General features: G+C 46.8%; 1 protein-coding gene across 1 annotated transcript in view; it reads right to left on the bottom strand.

Annotated features, from left to right (window-relative positions):
• Window positions 1-17,465, bottom strand: part of HYDIN (HYDIN axonemal central pair apparatus protein) — a 253,955-nt gene that overhangs the window by 64,324 nt on the left and 172,166 nt on the right. The window contains exons 39-45 of the mRNA XM_081119804.1: window positions 16,024-16,197; window positions 15,068-15,282; window positions 10,066-10,203; window positions 7,319-7,502; window positions 4,976-5,117; window positions 3,016-3,175; window positions 1,328-1,954 (exon numbers count right to left, since the gene is read on the bottom strand). Coding sequence (XP_080975930.1) covers window positions 1,328-1,954; window positions 3,016-3,175; window positions 4,976-5,117; window positions 7,319-7,502; window positions 10,066-10,203; window positions 15,068-15,282; window positions 16,024-16,197 — 1,640 coding nt within the window. The remainder of the gene's footprint in view (window positions 1-1,327; window positions 1,955-3,015; window positions 3,176-4,975; window positions 5,118-7,318; window positions 7,503-10,065; window positions 10,204-15,067; window positions 15,283-16,023; window positions 16,198-17,465) is intronic.

The following is a 17,465-nucleotide window of genomic DNA, read 5'->3' as shown; positions in this document are numbered from 1 at the left end:
CTCTGCTTCCGTTCTGCTCCGGTATACAACGAACGAGCATGCTCCAGAGCAGATGGTTTGAACATTCAGTAGCAACTTCCTCCTCGGCATGTAAAACTCTCAGAATAAGGGTGCCGTTCCTAGGTTAACTGTTGTTATCACAACAGCCCCTGTTCTGGTCCATTCGGTGGACCAAATGGGCTACTAGGCCTCGCAATCCCATGTTTCTAACCCTGTGGGTCAGGCAGCCAAAGACATTTCCTGGCTAACTTGTAACTGCAGATGACTCCCAGGATTTAGAGTGTCTGAGAGGAAAGGGATGAGTCATTTGTACCAATTATTAAATTAATAGAGCCAAGGACTTCTTTAAGCAACAGTCTAACCTATGGCTTGGAATGTGGAGAGCAGAAGATCAACTTGGCTATAGTACTAGAGTACACACCAAGGTGAGACGTTCATTTTCAAAAAAGCTATTTCAGAAGAAAAAAAGACAATTCCTTACCTCAGGCTGACCTGAGGCACAAATTGTGAGAGAGGAGTTGGTGTTGTGTGCCCTCCAATTGTGTTCTGCCCCTTGGGCCCGTTCTGCACCACTATGGCCCTCTTGAATTACCCTTATCTTCCCCTCTAACCTTGCTGGCTATACAGCCCTGTAGGCTCTTTTCTCTACTACTTAAGGTTGATCTAGTTTTGATAAACTAAACCGGAGGTCAGCAAACTGTGCCCCCCTGGTCAAATCTGGCCTTCTACCTGTTTTTGTAAATAACACAGAGCCATACCCATTCATTTGCATATTGTTGGTGGTTGCCACAGAGACTGTATAACCTGCAGCCTAAAACATGTGCTTTCTAGGTAGGGTTTTAGAGAAAAAGTTTGTCCTTGGACAAAAGGCTGTAATAACCATCGCCTGCAAACCACTGCCAAAGGTTGTTTTTGGTTACGCAAAACCTTTTGTTTTTAGGGACATAAAGACTATCTAATAGTATAATTTCTGTTACCGCGGGAAGCTTGTGGGAAAAATATTTTATGGTGGTTGAGCCTCTGGCTTCACCCCAAAGTGTACTGGCCTTGCTAGCATGTAGCACAGTAATGTTAATATTAAAAATCAACCTTACGGTGGCTTTTTATGAGGTTAGATGGAATAATTTAGATCTGTGGAACTTTTTATGGATTGTCACCAAGCAGAAGAAGGCCCTTTTAGCCATTAATGTCTTATCCAAGGGGGCATCAGAGATTAATGGAATTAAGGGGATATGGATTTCAACGTAGAGAGAAATGCTTTCATGACGATGATCACAGTACCTGCTGCCTGATTTGTTACAAATCCACCCTGGTGAAGAGTTTGTACCTGATCCCCTTTGGGCAGCTTGTCATTCTCCAGGGCCTGCTTCCACATGGAGCCTTCAAGGTCAGGTGTCTGGATATTTATAAATGGCACACCGAGATCCCTCTTCCCTTCGTGGTCATCCTCCCTGTCGGCCTCTCCTCCATCCATCTGTTCCTCCAGGGCCCGGAGCTTCTCCAGCCGCTCCCTCTCGGCCTTCTCTCGCTCCAGGCGCTCCCGCTCAGCTCGCTCCTTCTCCGCGCGCTCTCTCTCCCGGTCCTTGCGGCCTCTGCGCCCCCCTGATGGAACCTGGCGCTGGTCATCGGGCTCATGGGACAGGTCCTCGGCCCCCATGTGAGGCACTTGAACTCCTTGCTTCCGGTCCCAGTATGTAAGGATGTTCTGGATGTCTTTCAAAGTCAACTCATAGGTCTTAAATTTCTGGGCCAAAGGCTTGTCAGTGTCCTTCAGGAGGTCCCCTTCACTGTCCTCTTGCTCCTGGACAAGAGGAAACCCAAGGATGATGTTCTCCACCAGTTGGTTCTTCCTCTTCTTGCTCAGTTCTTCCTTCTCAGTTATTACCTGCTCCTTCTCAGATAGTTTTGCTTCTACTAAGTCTGTCTTTACCTCTAATTTGGAAAAGGTAAGAGTCTAGAAGGCAAAACACATGAAATATGCTTAAAATAGTTCTTTAAGGGACAGCAAATCACAAAATCACATGAAAAAGAGCAAAAGGATATTTTATTTTGCAAGAAGTCCTCACGGGATTCCAGGTGCCACTTATATACACTGGGGTTGTGCCTAAGGATCACTGTGGGGACCTTTATCAAAATGTCCATTCTGTGGTCCTTCCTTGTTACAGATCTAGCCACGGCCTGGCGCTGAGCATGGTGACCTTGATGCCATTATGGTTGGGAGCTGGCATTCTGCAGGACCAATAGGAAATGATCACCAAAAATGGTCCCTCTACACCTGCTTCCGGGTGCCTTGGGAAAGGCCACAGGGTGTTGTGGTCACCGACTCTTGCTCACCCACTGGGACCAGTCTGCACCTTGTCTGGGAGTCTACTGAAACAGCTACCGTGCACCCTAAAGCCAGGTACACCCCTCAGCCATGACCACCACCCGGGCTCTGCTCAGGCTGTTCTGCCCCTTTCCCATCATAGTGGGCACAGATGTGACCCCTCAGCTTGGCAGGCTGGTGCACTGATGGTACTTGTCCGCAAGGACAAGCTTATGCTGAGAGTCTTCCTGAACTGTTGTCAAGGACAAACTCTTGGTTGGGCACAGGGGTGTCACTGACTTGCTAGCTTACTGGAGGCAAATCTTTACTACTGGCCTCTTTAGCACCATCCAAGGGACTGCAGGGGACTGTGGAGAGAGCAAGGGCTGTGGTCAGACATAACTGGGTGAGATCCTGGAACTGCGACTTCCTCTCTCTCAACCTCAGACGGGTTTCCTGTCTTTGAACCTCGCAGGGTGGGCAGGATGCCCAAAGTAACAGGACGACATGGAGCATAAGCCCAGGGTTTAGCACACAGCCCGTGCTCAACCGATGTTGGTCCCTTTCCTCCTCCCTTCCGCTCCACCATAAAACCCAACCAGCAGTGTTAGGGCAGTTTCTGGAGGGGAGACGTGCGGGACTGAGGGGAGGCTACCGTGGCCCATTGCTCTGCGTTCACCTCCCGGGGAGGAGCGCGGGGAGGCTGCTACCTGCCGGCTTAGCTGGGATTTCTTCAGCGCCGGCTCCTCCTTTCCTGGTCCTTGCTTTGGTTTCCTGATCTTCTTTTTCTGCTCATCTTCTTCCTTTTGCCGCTCAAGCTCCTGTTGTAGCTTCTTTTCCTGCAACTCCCTGGCCAGTCTCTCCAGCTCCCTTTATCAAACCAGGCAGAGAAAGTAAGTTCAGAGGCCACCTGCCGGAGCCCCTCCCCGCCTGGGATTGCTGTGGTGGGGGGGGGGGAGCATGGGGCAGAGTTTTCTTGAGCTAAGAAGAGAGAACAAAAGCAAGCTGTGTGACTAGGAATGAAGGAAGGAAGAGGAGAGGAGGGAGGGAAAGGAGGAAAGGGAAGGGTAGCTCACATCTGGCTGTGGATGGTCTTTCAGCAAGACCGGTGAAGCGAAACTCAACAAAGGGTTCTCACTTAGTCTGTATTTCTACTCCAACCTCCTTTCCAAGGAGAGCGGGGCAACGGCTGAAAGTAGGCTTGATGTTGGCGTGTTTTAAAAGCAGCTTTCAAAGATTGTTCTGCTGTCAGTCCAGATGAGGTCTGGTTTCCTACACTGTCATTTGATGTTCAGAGAGCAAGAAATGGTGTTTTTAATAGCAGGGCCTCCCATAGCTAGCTCGGAACGGGGGCGTTGGATCCGAGAGCCACGTTCCTCTCCGCCTCTCTTTCTTCCCCCTCCTGCTATGAGCTCAGCTGTGCCCAGCCTCCTGCTAATGGCAGCGAGGGTGCCAAGGCCAGGCGCCAAGTATGAACACATGTGGAGGGAATAGCATCTCTGCTATAAATACAAAAGCCATCTATTTTCATCTCCAGGAATAATCCCTGGTGGCTCCTGGTTGCTGTGGCTCTCCACCCACTGAAGCCAACTCATCATTACTTCATTACTCTGTGTGTGTGTGTGTGTGTGTATGTGTGCGCGCGTGTGTGTGTCACACACAGGTCATTGCTGAGCTTTGAAGATCAGATTTGCATTTTCTAAGTCCACCGTGAGATGAATGCCTGGAAGAAATGGCCTGGGTGAGAAAAAAAGAGATTCCTTTGGAATCCCAGAGCAAGGCTTTTCATACTCCTGGAGGACTGGGCACTTTACAGTGGACCAGGCAGGAGAAGCGAGGGTCTACTGCAGGGGCAGAAAGGACATAAAGCTCTTTTGGGGTTAGTGGGAGCAGCCGAGGTGGAGGGAGAAGATAGAAGAAAAGAGGTTAAGTTGTAGGCAAGTGTCTTGGCTCTGCCCCCTCCAGTGTTGGAATCCTAAGGAGGGGTAGGAAATGGAACCCCCCCTTCTCCCGGCACATTAGAAGGCAACAAGGACATATGGCCCACGGCCACATATCTTAGAGCCTGAGATAGCGGCCTTCAATCTCCTGAGCCCTAGGTGGTGTGGAGGGGATCCAGTCATTCCCGTGTGGTCCCAACAATGAGCCTAGAAGGTGGCTGGCAGCTCTGGATTGGGAGCATGCTCAGGTCTCTGGCGAACTGCTCGGGCCAAGGATCAAGTCTGAGAAACAGCCGGACCTCAGGGGATGGACGACACCACCAAAGGCCAAGGTGGGAGCCAGGGAAGAAGTGGCTGAGTTCTGGGGAGCAGCCACCATAACCATGTGAAGAGAGTGGTCCCTGGGCCACCACACCTAAGGGGCAGTTGTCAGGGGGAGCAAGTGGAAGCCCTAGGATAGCACGGGAGCCAGAGGCCCCTCTCCCATTGCATTGCCTAGCCTTCTCCCTCATCCCAAATGCCCCCCAGGGGGAAGCAAGGAGAGGCAGGCGGGAGAAGCCCTGCAAGGCCGCAGCACCCAGCACCCTGGGTGGGCAGGATGTCTTCCTGCTCCCAGTCATCCATCGTCCCGGGTCTCCCGTGGCCACTGCTGCCACCCTGGGGGCGGGCTGTGCGCCCCATGGCAGTTGCCCGGGGGCCCGCTTCGGCTCAGGCCAGCCCTGACTCCAACCTCTTCTTCCGCTCGCGGAGGGCCTGCTGGACCTCTCGGTTGAACGCGGTTTTCTCCTCCTCGGTCAAGGCGTCATATTCTTCCTCATCCATGTTTTGGAGACGCTCCTTCTCCTTCTCAAGCGCCTCCTTGCGTTTCTGTTCTGTTGGGGGTGGGGAGGGGCAGACACAGGGAGGGGAGGAAGAGTCACTCACAGTCTTTGGCTGGTACCGTCAGTGGCTTAGCTCTCAGCCGGCGATCGGGAGGGGTGGCTGGTGTGACAGTGGCATTCCCTATCTCTGGTGGGACTTCCTTCATTCACACGGTCCCAAAACTGGTCCCCCTCGGTGGCCGGCTGAACAGTGGCCCCCAATATGCCCATGTCCTGATCCCCAGAACCTGTGCCTGTTACCTTACGTGGCAGAAAGGGTCTGGCAGATGCGATGAGGTTAAGGCCCTTGGGTTGGAGAGGTTTTCGTGGATTGTCTGAGTGGGCCCAATATAATCACCAAGGGCCGGGGTCAGAGGGGGCGAGGCGATGGTGAGATCAGAGGGAGAGGGGATGTGACAACAGAAGCAAACGCCAGGGGGCTGTGAGGTGGCGACCATGAGCCAAGCAGGCGGGAGGCCTCTAGAAAGTGCAGAAGGGAAGGGAAGGGGCTTCTCCACTGGAGCCTCCCTCCAAAGGAATGTAGCCCTGCTCACACCGCGATTTTAGGACTCCTCGCCTCGGAACCGTAGATGATACATCTGTACTGTTTTAAGTCACCAAGTTTGTGGTAATTTGTCACAGCAGTGATAGGAAATATGCCACCCACTGACTTCACCCCTTCTGCGCATGTGCCACCGAAGAGCTCAGGGTGACGACTCCAGGGATCGTTTCCCACCCCTGCCGAGTCCAGGTCCGGAGCATGGTTCCATTCGGCACAAGGGCACTCAGCTGCCGTTCATACTTCACCGGCACGGCATCCTCACCTTAAACTCCCGCCTTAGCTCTGGGCTCAGACATCTGCATGGGAGTCCCCCCCCCCCCCAGCATTTACCACAGGAGAGAAGCAGGTGAGAATAACAAGTTCTCCCTCGAGGGTGGCGTGGGGACCGGGCGAGCAACCGTGTAAAGCCCAGTGCCCGGCACACTCATGAATGTTCGATAAAAAGGGGGTTCTAATATAATAATATGGTTACTGTACGCTGTCTCGGGGCTTTCTCGAAATGCAACTGTGAAAAACTTCAATCCACAGATAACTGAGGAAGTGAAGAGAGATGCTTTCTTTCAAGTTAATCGCTATGGGGAAACGAGCTTTCTGTTAAACTAGGAACCTGGAGGTTGAAGTGCCGCTGGAAACGCTGTCTGGCCATTCTTCCTAATTATGGTTCTCTGAACGAGAATATACGGAAACAGTCTCTGAGATCTGTTTAAGAACTAAGAGAGCTCAGTGTCTGTGAATACTCCTTCACTGGAAAAGCACTGCGATTTGGGTAGATTGTTCTAGAAGAGAGAGGTAAGGCCAAGTGGGGAAGGGCAGTGAGGTGGATGGAGCTGAGGCCTGAGCAGGACTCTGCCTCCCAGGGGCAGTGTCACCTCCTCTCTTGGGGGCCAACATTTGCCTGGTCTACTTCTGACTAAATTGGGAACTTAGCTAATAATAATCTGTGTGTATATCTATTTTTCAATCAGTGAAAAAATTTCCAGGTCACTAGTGTAAGGACAGGAAGAAGAAGAAAAAAAAGCAAAGGCCTTAGAGTTACACTGCCCTTACTAATTCACCATGTGATCTTACACAAGACTTTGATATCTCTGAGCCTCACCTTCCTCATCTGTTAAATGGGGACAATATGCTATTTAAAGACATCTACAGTGTACAAAAGGTCTGCTGCAGTGCCTGGCACACAGCAGGTGAAAATATAGACGTTGAGTTTAGCAGCACCTCTAGTTTTATAGAAAATGCACAGTTGGCTTAAAAAAACCAACAGGTCAATTGGTCACCTGAGTCAAGATCGGACCTGTGGTGTGTTCCCCTGGGGTCAGTTGCAATTCCAGGGCAGATGAATGTGAATACTGTGACACTGGGGGAAAGAGGAATGTGTCTGTTGTCAGGGGAGCTGAGTTCGCCCTTCTTTCTACAATCTCTCAACAGGTCCTTCCTCTCTCAGTTCCCTCACGTGCGAAGTAGAAGAAACAAGAACTCCCAGCCACCTTACAGGGCAGAGGTGGGGCACCAATGAGATGGCAAATGTAATAATTTCATTTAAGACTAATGGGTTATCATAGCAGGGAAGCATTTTAAAAAGGCAAAAGCTATGTTTGAAGGAAAGATGTGTTAGGGCCTGTGAAGGACAGTCCAGGAGGGGGTGGGGCCTTGCCTTCTTGCTCCTTTTTGGCTTTCTCCTGGGCCTTCATGGCTGTGTAATCCTGGGCCATGTTGAGAACGTAGATGTGCTCCCGGTTGCCAATGGCCTTCAGCAGGTAGAGGAGAGCAAAAGCCGCATTCCGAGCAAAGAGTGTCTCGAGGCTATCAAACACCACTCCTTGGTAGCAGTCACTCAGCTGAAACCAGGAGAGCAAAGACAGTTACCGTGGCCACAGGACCCTCTGTTCTCTATAAAGCGGTGTGTTCTTCTGTCGGTGCTTTTACTGGTGCTGCAATTGGTTCTGCAGACTTACTGAGCCCTGGCAGGGGAAAAATACCATTCAGCTACCTGCTAAATTCAAGGCGCTGCTATGAAAAAAAGGAGAAAAATATAAATATTGGATCAGCCATGGAAGATCTCTGTCATACATATTTATAGAGTAAAGGCCTTATTCTGTCGCTACAGAAATAAAGAGAATGAAATGTTAAAGTGAGGGTCTGAGGAGATCTAGGAGATCCGGGGAAGGAAGGTACAAAGTAAAGATGTCCTCACGCACAGAGTAATAGGCAGCAAGGACGGAGGTAGCAGAGGAGCCATTCTTAATGGTGTTACTGCCTTGGAGTGTAATGATTTTGATAATATTAACCATTCAAGAACAGTCTCTGCACCGCAGTGTTACTGAAAGTGTACTCCATAGACTGCCGCCACTGGCCGGGGCTGATTACTACCAGTGTTCGGTGAGGCAAGACTCTCGGGTCAGACTGTAAATCAACTACGTCACTAAGTACACTACTTAGTTCAGTTCTGCCATTTTTTTTTTCTTTGTAGCAAGACCTTGTCAATGAAGGAAGCTGTGCAAGCTCCATATCTCAACAAAGACCAGTACTCTGAGTAGCACAGCTCTCCTGCCTTCCTTTGGGCCTTTCCAGAGATTCTCAGCCTTTAATCTGGATTCACAAAATGCCTGCACGCTTATTTGACCACCTTGCTCAAGTCAGTTGAGAGCGACGGTAGCTTTAACGCAGTAGCAGCCCAAACTTCACATACATCATTTCTGGTGATGACATTCCTCCTCTTCTGGGAACCTCAGGTCTAACTTTATTATATTTAAATGTGCAATTAATAGTGTGGCCCAGCTTGCAAAACCAAAGCAAACACACAGCTGTGGGACCTGTTGAGCAACTTTGCTCTCTGTAAACCATAAGCAGCAGACAGGCTCAAGTGGTGCCCTCCCAGACCCTGCTGATCTTCTTTTCTTTAACTGTATAGCACTTGTAAAAATTTTAAAAATGGAAACAGTTATCGTGTTTCTGACTTTAAAAGCAATATGCCATTGTAAAATAATTCAGAAATGAAGACTAAAACTCTATAACCATCCAAAGATAACCATAGTTAACATGTATTTTGAATTTTTACTATGTGTATAACATACATTTATATATTTTTTATAGAAATGTAATTGTGTTTTACATGCTATTTAATAATCTGCTTTTCTTTTTTAATTTGTTAATTACAGTTGGCATTCAATATTATTTTATATTAGTTTCAGGTGTACAGCATAGTGGTTACACATTTATATAATTTACAAAGTGATACCCCCAAAAGTCTAGTACCCACCTGGCACCATACAGAATTATTACAATATTATTGACCATACTCCTTATGCTGTACTTGACATCCCTGTGACTATTCTGTAACTACCAATTTGTACTTCTTTTTTAAAAAATACATCTTTATTGATTTCAGAGAGAGGAAGGAAGAGGGAGAGAGAGAGAGAGAGAGAGAGAGAGAGAGAGAAACATCAATGATGAGAGCCATTGATCGGCTGCCTCCTGCATGCCCCCTGCTGGGGATCCAGCCTGCAACCCAGACATGTGCCCTGACTGGGAATCAAACCGCAATTTCCTGGATCATATCGATGCTCAACCGCTGAGCCACGCTGGCCAGGCCCAATTTGTACTTCTTAATACTTTCACTGTTTTCACTCAGTCCCCCAAGTCCCCCTCCCACCTGACGACCATCAGTTTGTTCTCTGCATCTATGAGTCTGTTTCTGTTTTATTTTATTCTTTAGATTCCACATATAGTGAAGTTATACGGAACGTACCCTGCTTTGCTCACTTAATAACATATTAAAAACATATTTTTACAGCAATTAACATGTCTCCAAATCCTGTCTCTTTTTTTAAATCCTCACTTGAGGATATTTTTTTCCGTTGCTTTACAGAGAGAGTGGAAGGAAGAGAGAGGGAGGGACAGAGAGAGAGACATCAATGTGAGAGAGACACATTGATTGGTTGCCTCCCACACACGCCCGGACTGGGGTGAGCCTGCAACCAAGGTACATACCCTTGGCTGGAATCAAACCTGGGACTCTTCAGTCCACGGGCCTATGCTCAAACCACTGAGCCAAACCAGCTAGGGCCAAATTCTAACACTTAACGGCTCCACCTTATAATTTTAAAAAACACCACTGTAGGGCTGTGCCATGACTCCTTTTTTGTTTTTTAATGTGTAACCTTCTGATCACTGGTCCTTTAAGGTGAGTGGCTTCAGGCAGTAGGCTGAGTTAGTGTCAGGGACTGACAAGGGCTGCCAAAAGAACAATTAACTGACTGGTGAGGGTGAGAAAACCCATCTTTCTTCCTCTCCAAGATCCTGGAGTTCTCAGCTGCTGTGGGTGGGTGATGGCTCAGAGTCTCGCCACAGCACGGGGAAGGTGTGTGGGCCCTGCAGCTCCGTGCAGGAGTGTGGACGCACCTGTATGCGGTCGGCCAGGATCTGAACAAGTATTTCCTCGGGGAGCACACAGCTCAGGAGCCCCGTCTCACCCCCAATGCTGGTGCTGACACTGAGCCTGCGTGGTGTAGGCCCCGAGGGCAGAGGACTGGAGGAAATCTGTTGAGTGAGAGAAGGATCAGGAGTTAGAATCCAGCTTGATGTCCCAACGACTCCTACACATACAAGCCATGTGACCTCAGGAAAATCATATAATGTGTCTGGGCCTCATTTCCTCATCCGTAAAACGGGGACTGCAGTGTAAAATGGAATATTCTTACCTTCCTCAAAGAATTGCTATAGGTGTCAAGCAGGAACACTGTGGAAGGTGCTTTGTGTATGTACTGAACAGCATCCATTTGTTCATTCATTGAACAAAGACTCATCGAGCATCTACTATGCACCAGGGTCCCCTCTAGTACCAGGGACACAACAACCAAAAGTCTGGCAACATTGCTGCCAGTCTGGTCCTTACATTCAAGTGGGGGAGACAGAAAGGGACAGATGAACAAGCACAGCAATAATATAATTTCAGACAGTAATGAGTGCCAGGGAGAAAATGATGAGGTAAGGGAATAAAGGGAGACGTGAAAGAACAAGACAAGATCCTGAGAGGAGAGTCTTTCTGAGAGGGAAGAGCAAGTTCCCTCAACACAAGTGCACTTGTGGGTATTTGGGGAGTAGTGGGGAGCCCAGTGCAATGGGAACCGAGTGAGCAATAGGAAAGATGGTCAGGCTTAAAGTCAAAGATATAGTAGGGCCAGAATATGCAGGGCTTGTCAGCCATGGTAAGGAATTTGGATTTTATCCCAAGTATTAATAGGGAGTCGTTGGCATGTTTTAGGCAGACAAATGATTGGAATTTTATTTTTAAGAGAGCATTCTATCTGCTGCATGAGGTGACAAGAGTGGAAGCAGGAAGACTGGGGGGGTTATATAGCTCTGTGGTCAAGGCAGGAGATGATGGCAGCAGGGTTGACAATGTTCATGGCAGAGGTGGTAAGAAGTGGCTGATACAGGATATATTTTGGAAGTAGAGCCAATAGGATTTGAGATGGGATGTGAGAGAGAGAAGCTTCAAGCATGACTCCTTGAGTTTCCACCTTAGCAAACTGAAAAATGGTGAAGTTATTTACTAAGAAAGGAAAGACTGAGGAAAGAACAAATTTTTGGTAATGTTTTGTTTTATTTTTTTGGGGGGCGGGGAGCAAGAACCACTTTTTGGACATATAAATTTTGAGATGTCTCTAAGCCATTTGATATAGATATTGAATGTGATTTGGGTATATGAACTTAATCTTGGGAAGAAATCAGGGCTGAAGATAGAAATTTGAGGGTCATAAGCATAATGAGAATACTTAAGCATATTAATATTTAATTTTAATATTTAAGAAAACATTGAAGTATATGAAGACAATATTTAAGTATTTAACTAATGAATTGAATGAGATCACGTATAAAGAAAAGGTGGATATTAAAAAGAAAAGAGTAGATGACAGTCCTAGCCTATTCCGAGAAACTAGGTATCTGAAGATGTAAGAGTGGAGGGAGTAGTCAATGAGGTAGAAGGAAGTGGAGGAGTATGGTGTCCTGAAAGCCAAGTGGAGAGAGCCTTAGGAAGGGTTATCGGCTGCCAAGAGATCATGTAAGATGAGGGCCAAAAGACTGGCCATTGGGTTTGGCAAGATGAATGCCAATGACCTTGAGGAGAGTAGCCAGTGAAGTGGCAAGGACAAAGGCTCACTGGAGTAGGTGGAGGTGAGAAAGATGGTGAGGACCAGGAGGCAATCATGCAGAAATTCTTTGGAGAGAAGTTGAAAGAGGAGGTAATAGCTGGAGGGGAATCTGGGGTCATGGGAAAATGTTTTTAAAGATGGGAGGTAATAAAGCATGTATAGATACCAATGGGAAGAATCTAATAGGTGAAATAAACAACTGGTAGAGAGAGGGGACAAGTGCAGGAATTTAGGTCTTGAGTAAGAGAGAAGGGATGGGGTCCAGTTGCAGGGCCTTGGGTAGGAGCAGGGGCAGGTCGTTGCTCAGCTGCAGGGAAGGCGGGGCATTGGGCTAGGAGCAAGGCTGTCTGGTAGATTTGGTGGTGGGAGGATAGGGCATTGTCTTCTGGTTTTTGCCAAGATCTGTCGTTTTCTGATCATTAATTAAAAATGAGGAAGAGGTTTGAAGAGTGATGAAGCAATAAAATAGTTATCTTGAAGAGATGGGGGCAAATTTTCTAGGGCAGACCAAAGGGTCTGCTTGAGATTTGTAGCCTTCAACTTAAATTGAGACCATTCAGGAGAGATGAGGATTTTCTCCAGCTATGTTCAGCTGTCCTGCATGGAGGAGGTGGGGAACTGGGTTTACCAGGGCTAAAGTTTTGCTTGAAGGGTACAATGAGGGGCAAGGGGCAAGGGGCAAGGGGCAAGGGGCAAGGGAGTGCCAATAGTGACAGACCACAGAATCCAAACTGGATGAAAAGGGGAGAGAAGGGGGTGGTAGACACTGAGCATGTGGATTGGATGTTTTGATGAGGTCATCTGGAAAGGTAGAGGATGGTTGTTGGAAAGTAGAATGTGGGATATAAAGATCTTGGAGTTTATGGGTAATAATGACCAAGGTCTAGAATATGATTACAGCAGTGACTAGCTGAGGGTGCCCTGGAATGGAGAAGTGAGAGTGTTGGACTAAACATCATTCAAAAGATCAGGATTAAACATCATTCAAAAGGATTTCTAACTGGTGTTTTCTTGGAACAAGGTGATTTTTGAATAAATTACCTTATATTACAGGTCATGTCTTCATTATATAACATGTTACACATTTATTCCCATTTGCAACTAATGACTACAATTCCAGTCATTGGAGAGTTCATGCTTTAGGAGAACTTTAGATCAAACAGCCACCTCTGGGTAAAGCACTCTGACAGTGTGACTGCTGTCCGAGCCGCTGGAGTCCTGTCACACTGGAGCTGTGCAGGCAGCCAAATGTGGGGATCTGTGATCTCTGATTTCTATTGTGATCTTTTACAGGTTTTAAGTTCTCTATTTAGTGAAAGGGGATTGAAGTCAGAATCTGGATTTTCTGCTGCCTTTGATACATTCTAAAAAGCTTTTCTTCACTGTTCTGATGGACAGAACCAAACCTAAGAAAATGGTTCCCCATGACACCCTATTAAATACAAATAGATGGGTTTTAGTTCATCCATAAACATCTATGTAAAGGACACCATATTAGATCTTGGAAAAGAGAGTTAAAAGGATGTTTCAAAAGAAATTGAGTCAATGGTTTCAGTTTTCAAGGTATTAAAAACCCCACGTATGACTAAAGTAAAGATCAGAGACATCATTTGGCATAAATTCAGCTCTGGCGGAGGCCCCATCCAACCAACATACCTTCTCTCACACAAAGACCTTCGCCTCCAGTCCACCCACTTGCCTCATCCAATGCTCCATTATCCACATGCCCCATCTAACCCTCCATTCACCTGTCCCAGCCAACGTGTGGGCCTCCTCTCTTATAAGGACCTTCACCTCCACTCGATCCACCTCACCAACCTTCTCTTAAACACCCACCTCTTCCACTACCCCTACAGAACTCTCAAACTGTAATAAGACCTACAGACCCTTTTACTTAACTTCCTGTTTCTCTCATTCTACTGCCCTTTTAATTCCTTTTCTACCTAGGTTGGTCTTCCCATATTGATGCCACTCTCAATTCCCTTGCCCCTTGTTCTGAGCACACCCCCCTACCCCTGCTGTGACAAAAATGTCTCTCTCTCTGCCTCTGATTGTGGGTTGCCAGGGGCCACTTAAGGAAATCTTACAACTGTGAAGTTACAGATTCCTGTCTTGGCTGGGCCATCAGCATTCTCAACTACCTTTTCTTTTGTCCATCACCAATTTCTGGTTCTATTCCTCACAGTGAACACATCTCCTCAAGATGCTCTGCAACCCAAACTCTTCAATATTTCTGGAAAAACCCAGAGTCCTGCATACATCCTAGAGCCATTCAGTAAGCCATCTCCAACTTCTGCTCTCCACCTTGCTTCTCTCACATGTAGCTGTATCTGTTTTCACCTTCATTGACTCTAGAAGAAGCTGGCTCCTATCTCTTAAATTATGCTCAGTCCTGCCCTTCTTATCTCCTTCTGGAATGGAATTCCCTCTTAGGTGGGTCATCACTTTATACTTTTCCAGGAGTTCCTATCTTTATAGGTCTGCTCGTGCCTCCATCTCCTTTAAAAAAAAAAGGAACTCTGGGTGTGCCCTGGGTTTGCTCCTCTAATGAACACTCTGTATTTTTCCCCTTTCTTTCAAACATTTCAGAAGCCTAGAATCACTTGACTCTACTTTTAGACCGACAACTCATCACACACTTATCTCTCACAGTACCAACCCTTGTCTTTGGCTTCAGCACCTGCTATTCTCCAGAGATTGTTCTCAAAGTCCCTTGGCACATGGCTCAAACTCTATGACTTTTTTATGACTTTCCAAGACTCCCCTGTAGCCATCCCACAACTTACATTAATGGTTTCATTCTTAACATCCTTATAGTATTAGGTTGAGGCATATGAAATGGCTATTATGAAGTTCCCAAATGGTTGAATATTGGCAATTTCATATGGCTTAACCTAATTCTTTTTACACATCTATTTGTCACCAATCTCATTTTATTGCAAACACTTGAAGGTGTGATTATCTCTTTCATCAGACTCTTAGTGCAGCTCAAGTGCAGCTCAAGGGATTTTGCTTTATTTATCTTCACTTTGCGAGGCTCCAACCCAGTGCCTACACCATTAAAGGCACTTGCTGAACACCTGCTGGATGAACCTCCTTTCAGGAGGAGTGGTGCAGGAACGGTGCTCAGACATGCCTGGCAAAGGCACCCATAGGAATGAAGTTGTGTTGACCTGGCTGCAGGATGCTGAGGAGGAGTGGGAGGAGGAAGGATCCAAGCCTTCCTTCTGGGGAGTCCCGGTTTGTACCTGTGCTGTTTCGGACATGTGCGGGTGATGCTGCTTCTGAGATGCAAAGCCGTGGGCATCTGCCCTGCTTCTGGAAAGCAGCACACTCCCACGTAGAATCTTTGCAGGTTTCACTTCAGAGGTTAACAGAACGGATTCTGAGGTTATCTTGCCCAGGGCCTCACTGCTCTGTCCTCTCTGTCCTATGGCAATTTGACTCGAAGTATTGTCCTGGGCTACACAGAGAGAGTGGGTTTATATTAAAAGTCACCTTAGGATAACAAGGATGTAACAGTGGGGATGGCATGCTGAAACCCAGTGTGATTCTCTTGGCTGAGCCCATCGAGGACTGGTTGATGATGGCTCTGTGGAGGGCCTGGCCTGGAGTCCAGGGCTTTTCACTGCTCAGATCCCACAGTAATCTGCCTCACTTTCTCTTCAGGTCCAGAGGGTAATCATTTCTGAAACTGTGGGTATACTACAGCCCTGCCCTGGAAGCCTAACACTTGACCTTTTGTGGTTCTAGGCAGTGGTGATGCCACTGAGTAGCTTGGGTAGAGCATTTATTCTCTGCTTCCATGGCAGAGCTGACCAAATGAACAAATAGGCTACATAAGAACAGTGTGCCTGGTGGCAAATATGCTTTTAACATTAATTTCTTTTTGTTGTTGTTGTTAATCCTCACCTGAGGATATTTCTTCCACTGATTTTTTTAGAGAGAGTGGAAGGGAGGTGGAGAGACAGAGAGAAACATCGATGTGAGAGAGACACTTCGATTGGTTGCCTCCCAATGTGGTCCGACCAGGGCCAGGGTCGAGCCTGCAACTGAGGTTCGTGCCCTTGACTGGAATCGAATCCACGGCCCTTCAGTCTGTGGGCCGATGCTCTAACCACTGGGAGAGAAGCTCAGTGAGGGAAATAGAGAAGTGTGGGTGCTGGACACTTGACCACAAAAAGTCAGGGGAGATGGCCCTTACCAGACTCCTCGCCTTCCCTTATGGACTGCTCTATGGCAGCCCTGATGCAGAGCTCACGGGCCCGGACCCCTGGGACGTTGTTGCCGTCGGAGATGGCTTCCATCACAATGGAGTCGATGTTCAAGCAGGCTGCATTGTAGTACTTGGCAATGCTGGCTGCCGTGGCTGACTTTCCTACAGAAAAGGTTAGGGGGCTGAATTTCATGGCTTTCATTTGCTCAGTGTCCTAGACAGAAGCTTCTAGAACAGAGGCCCCTGTAAATTGGTCTCTCTAAGTGCTCTGCCTCTAAGTCAATCATGTGGTCAGGGGTGGCAGCAGAAAAGAGAAGGAAGACCCAAGGCACAAGTCAGGATTGTGGATTCTGCTCCTAATTCTATCACCCATGGACTCTGTACTATGGCAACCCACACCCTTTCTGGATTTTCTCCTCAGTTAAAAAGTGATTCTATCAGATGATCTTCAAAAATCCTGTAGCTCTTACTGTCTCTAATTCTACTAGGAAGGCTTTTTTTGGTTTAAAGAATAACTCGTGGTTTTTTTTTTCTTTTTCTTATTTCAAAATACCTGCTTATTAAAAAGAAAGCAGAAAATTCAGAAATAAAAGACAGGAGAAAAGAGAAAAAGATCCATAATTTGCTCATCCAGGGAGATTATAGTTTGCATATAGTTACTAAGTATGCATCTGTAATTATTTTATTTATATTTCTTATAAAAAAGAAATGAGTTGTGTGATGTCTACATCCTAATCCCAGGAATTTGTAAATATGTTATCTTATACAGTAAAGGGACTTTGCAGGTGTGATTAAGTTAAGGATCTTGCTATGGGAAGATTCCCCTGAATTATCTGGGTGAATTATCCAATGTAATAATCACAAGGTCCTTACAAGAGAGAAGCAGGAGGGTCAGAGTCAGAGCACGTGATATGATGATGACAGCAAGGAGAAAAAGACTAGAAGATGCAATGTTGGCTTTGAAGATGGAAGAAGGGATTGTGAGTCAAGGAATGAAGGCAAAGTTTCTAGAAGCTAGAAAAGGTAAAGGAAATGGATTCTCCCTTATAGCCTCCAGGAGGAATGCAGCCCAGTTGACCCATTTTAGACTTCTGACCTCAGGGACTGTAAGAAAGCAAATTTGCATTGTTTTAAGCCACTAAGTTTGTGTTTATTTGTTACAGTAGCAATAGGAAATGAATACAGATTCCAAATCATAAATATGTCATCTTTTTCACACTTAAAGCAATATACAGGGTGTCCCCCCAAAATGTATGCACATGTTGTCTGTAGATTCTGCTACATTTTGAAAATGAAGTGTATTTTAATAAACACTGCCTTTATAATTATTCAATGTGTGTGTATACATTTTTTGGGATACTCTGTATTACGAATATCTTTCTATTCATTCAATACACTTCTGTGGCATGGTTTGTTTTTAAAATTGTGGT

The sequence above is a fragment of the Miniopterus schreibersii genome (genome assembly GCF_964146895.1).
Source record: "Miniopterus schreibersii genome assembly, chromosome: 18".
NCBI classification, from domain to species: Eukaryota; Metazoa; Chordata; class Mammalia; order Chiroptera; family Miniopteridae; genus Miniopterus; species Miniopterus schreibersii.
Note: the sequence above shows the minus strand (reverse complement) of the source record. Positions and strands in the feature narration are given on the sequence as shown.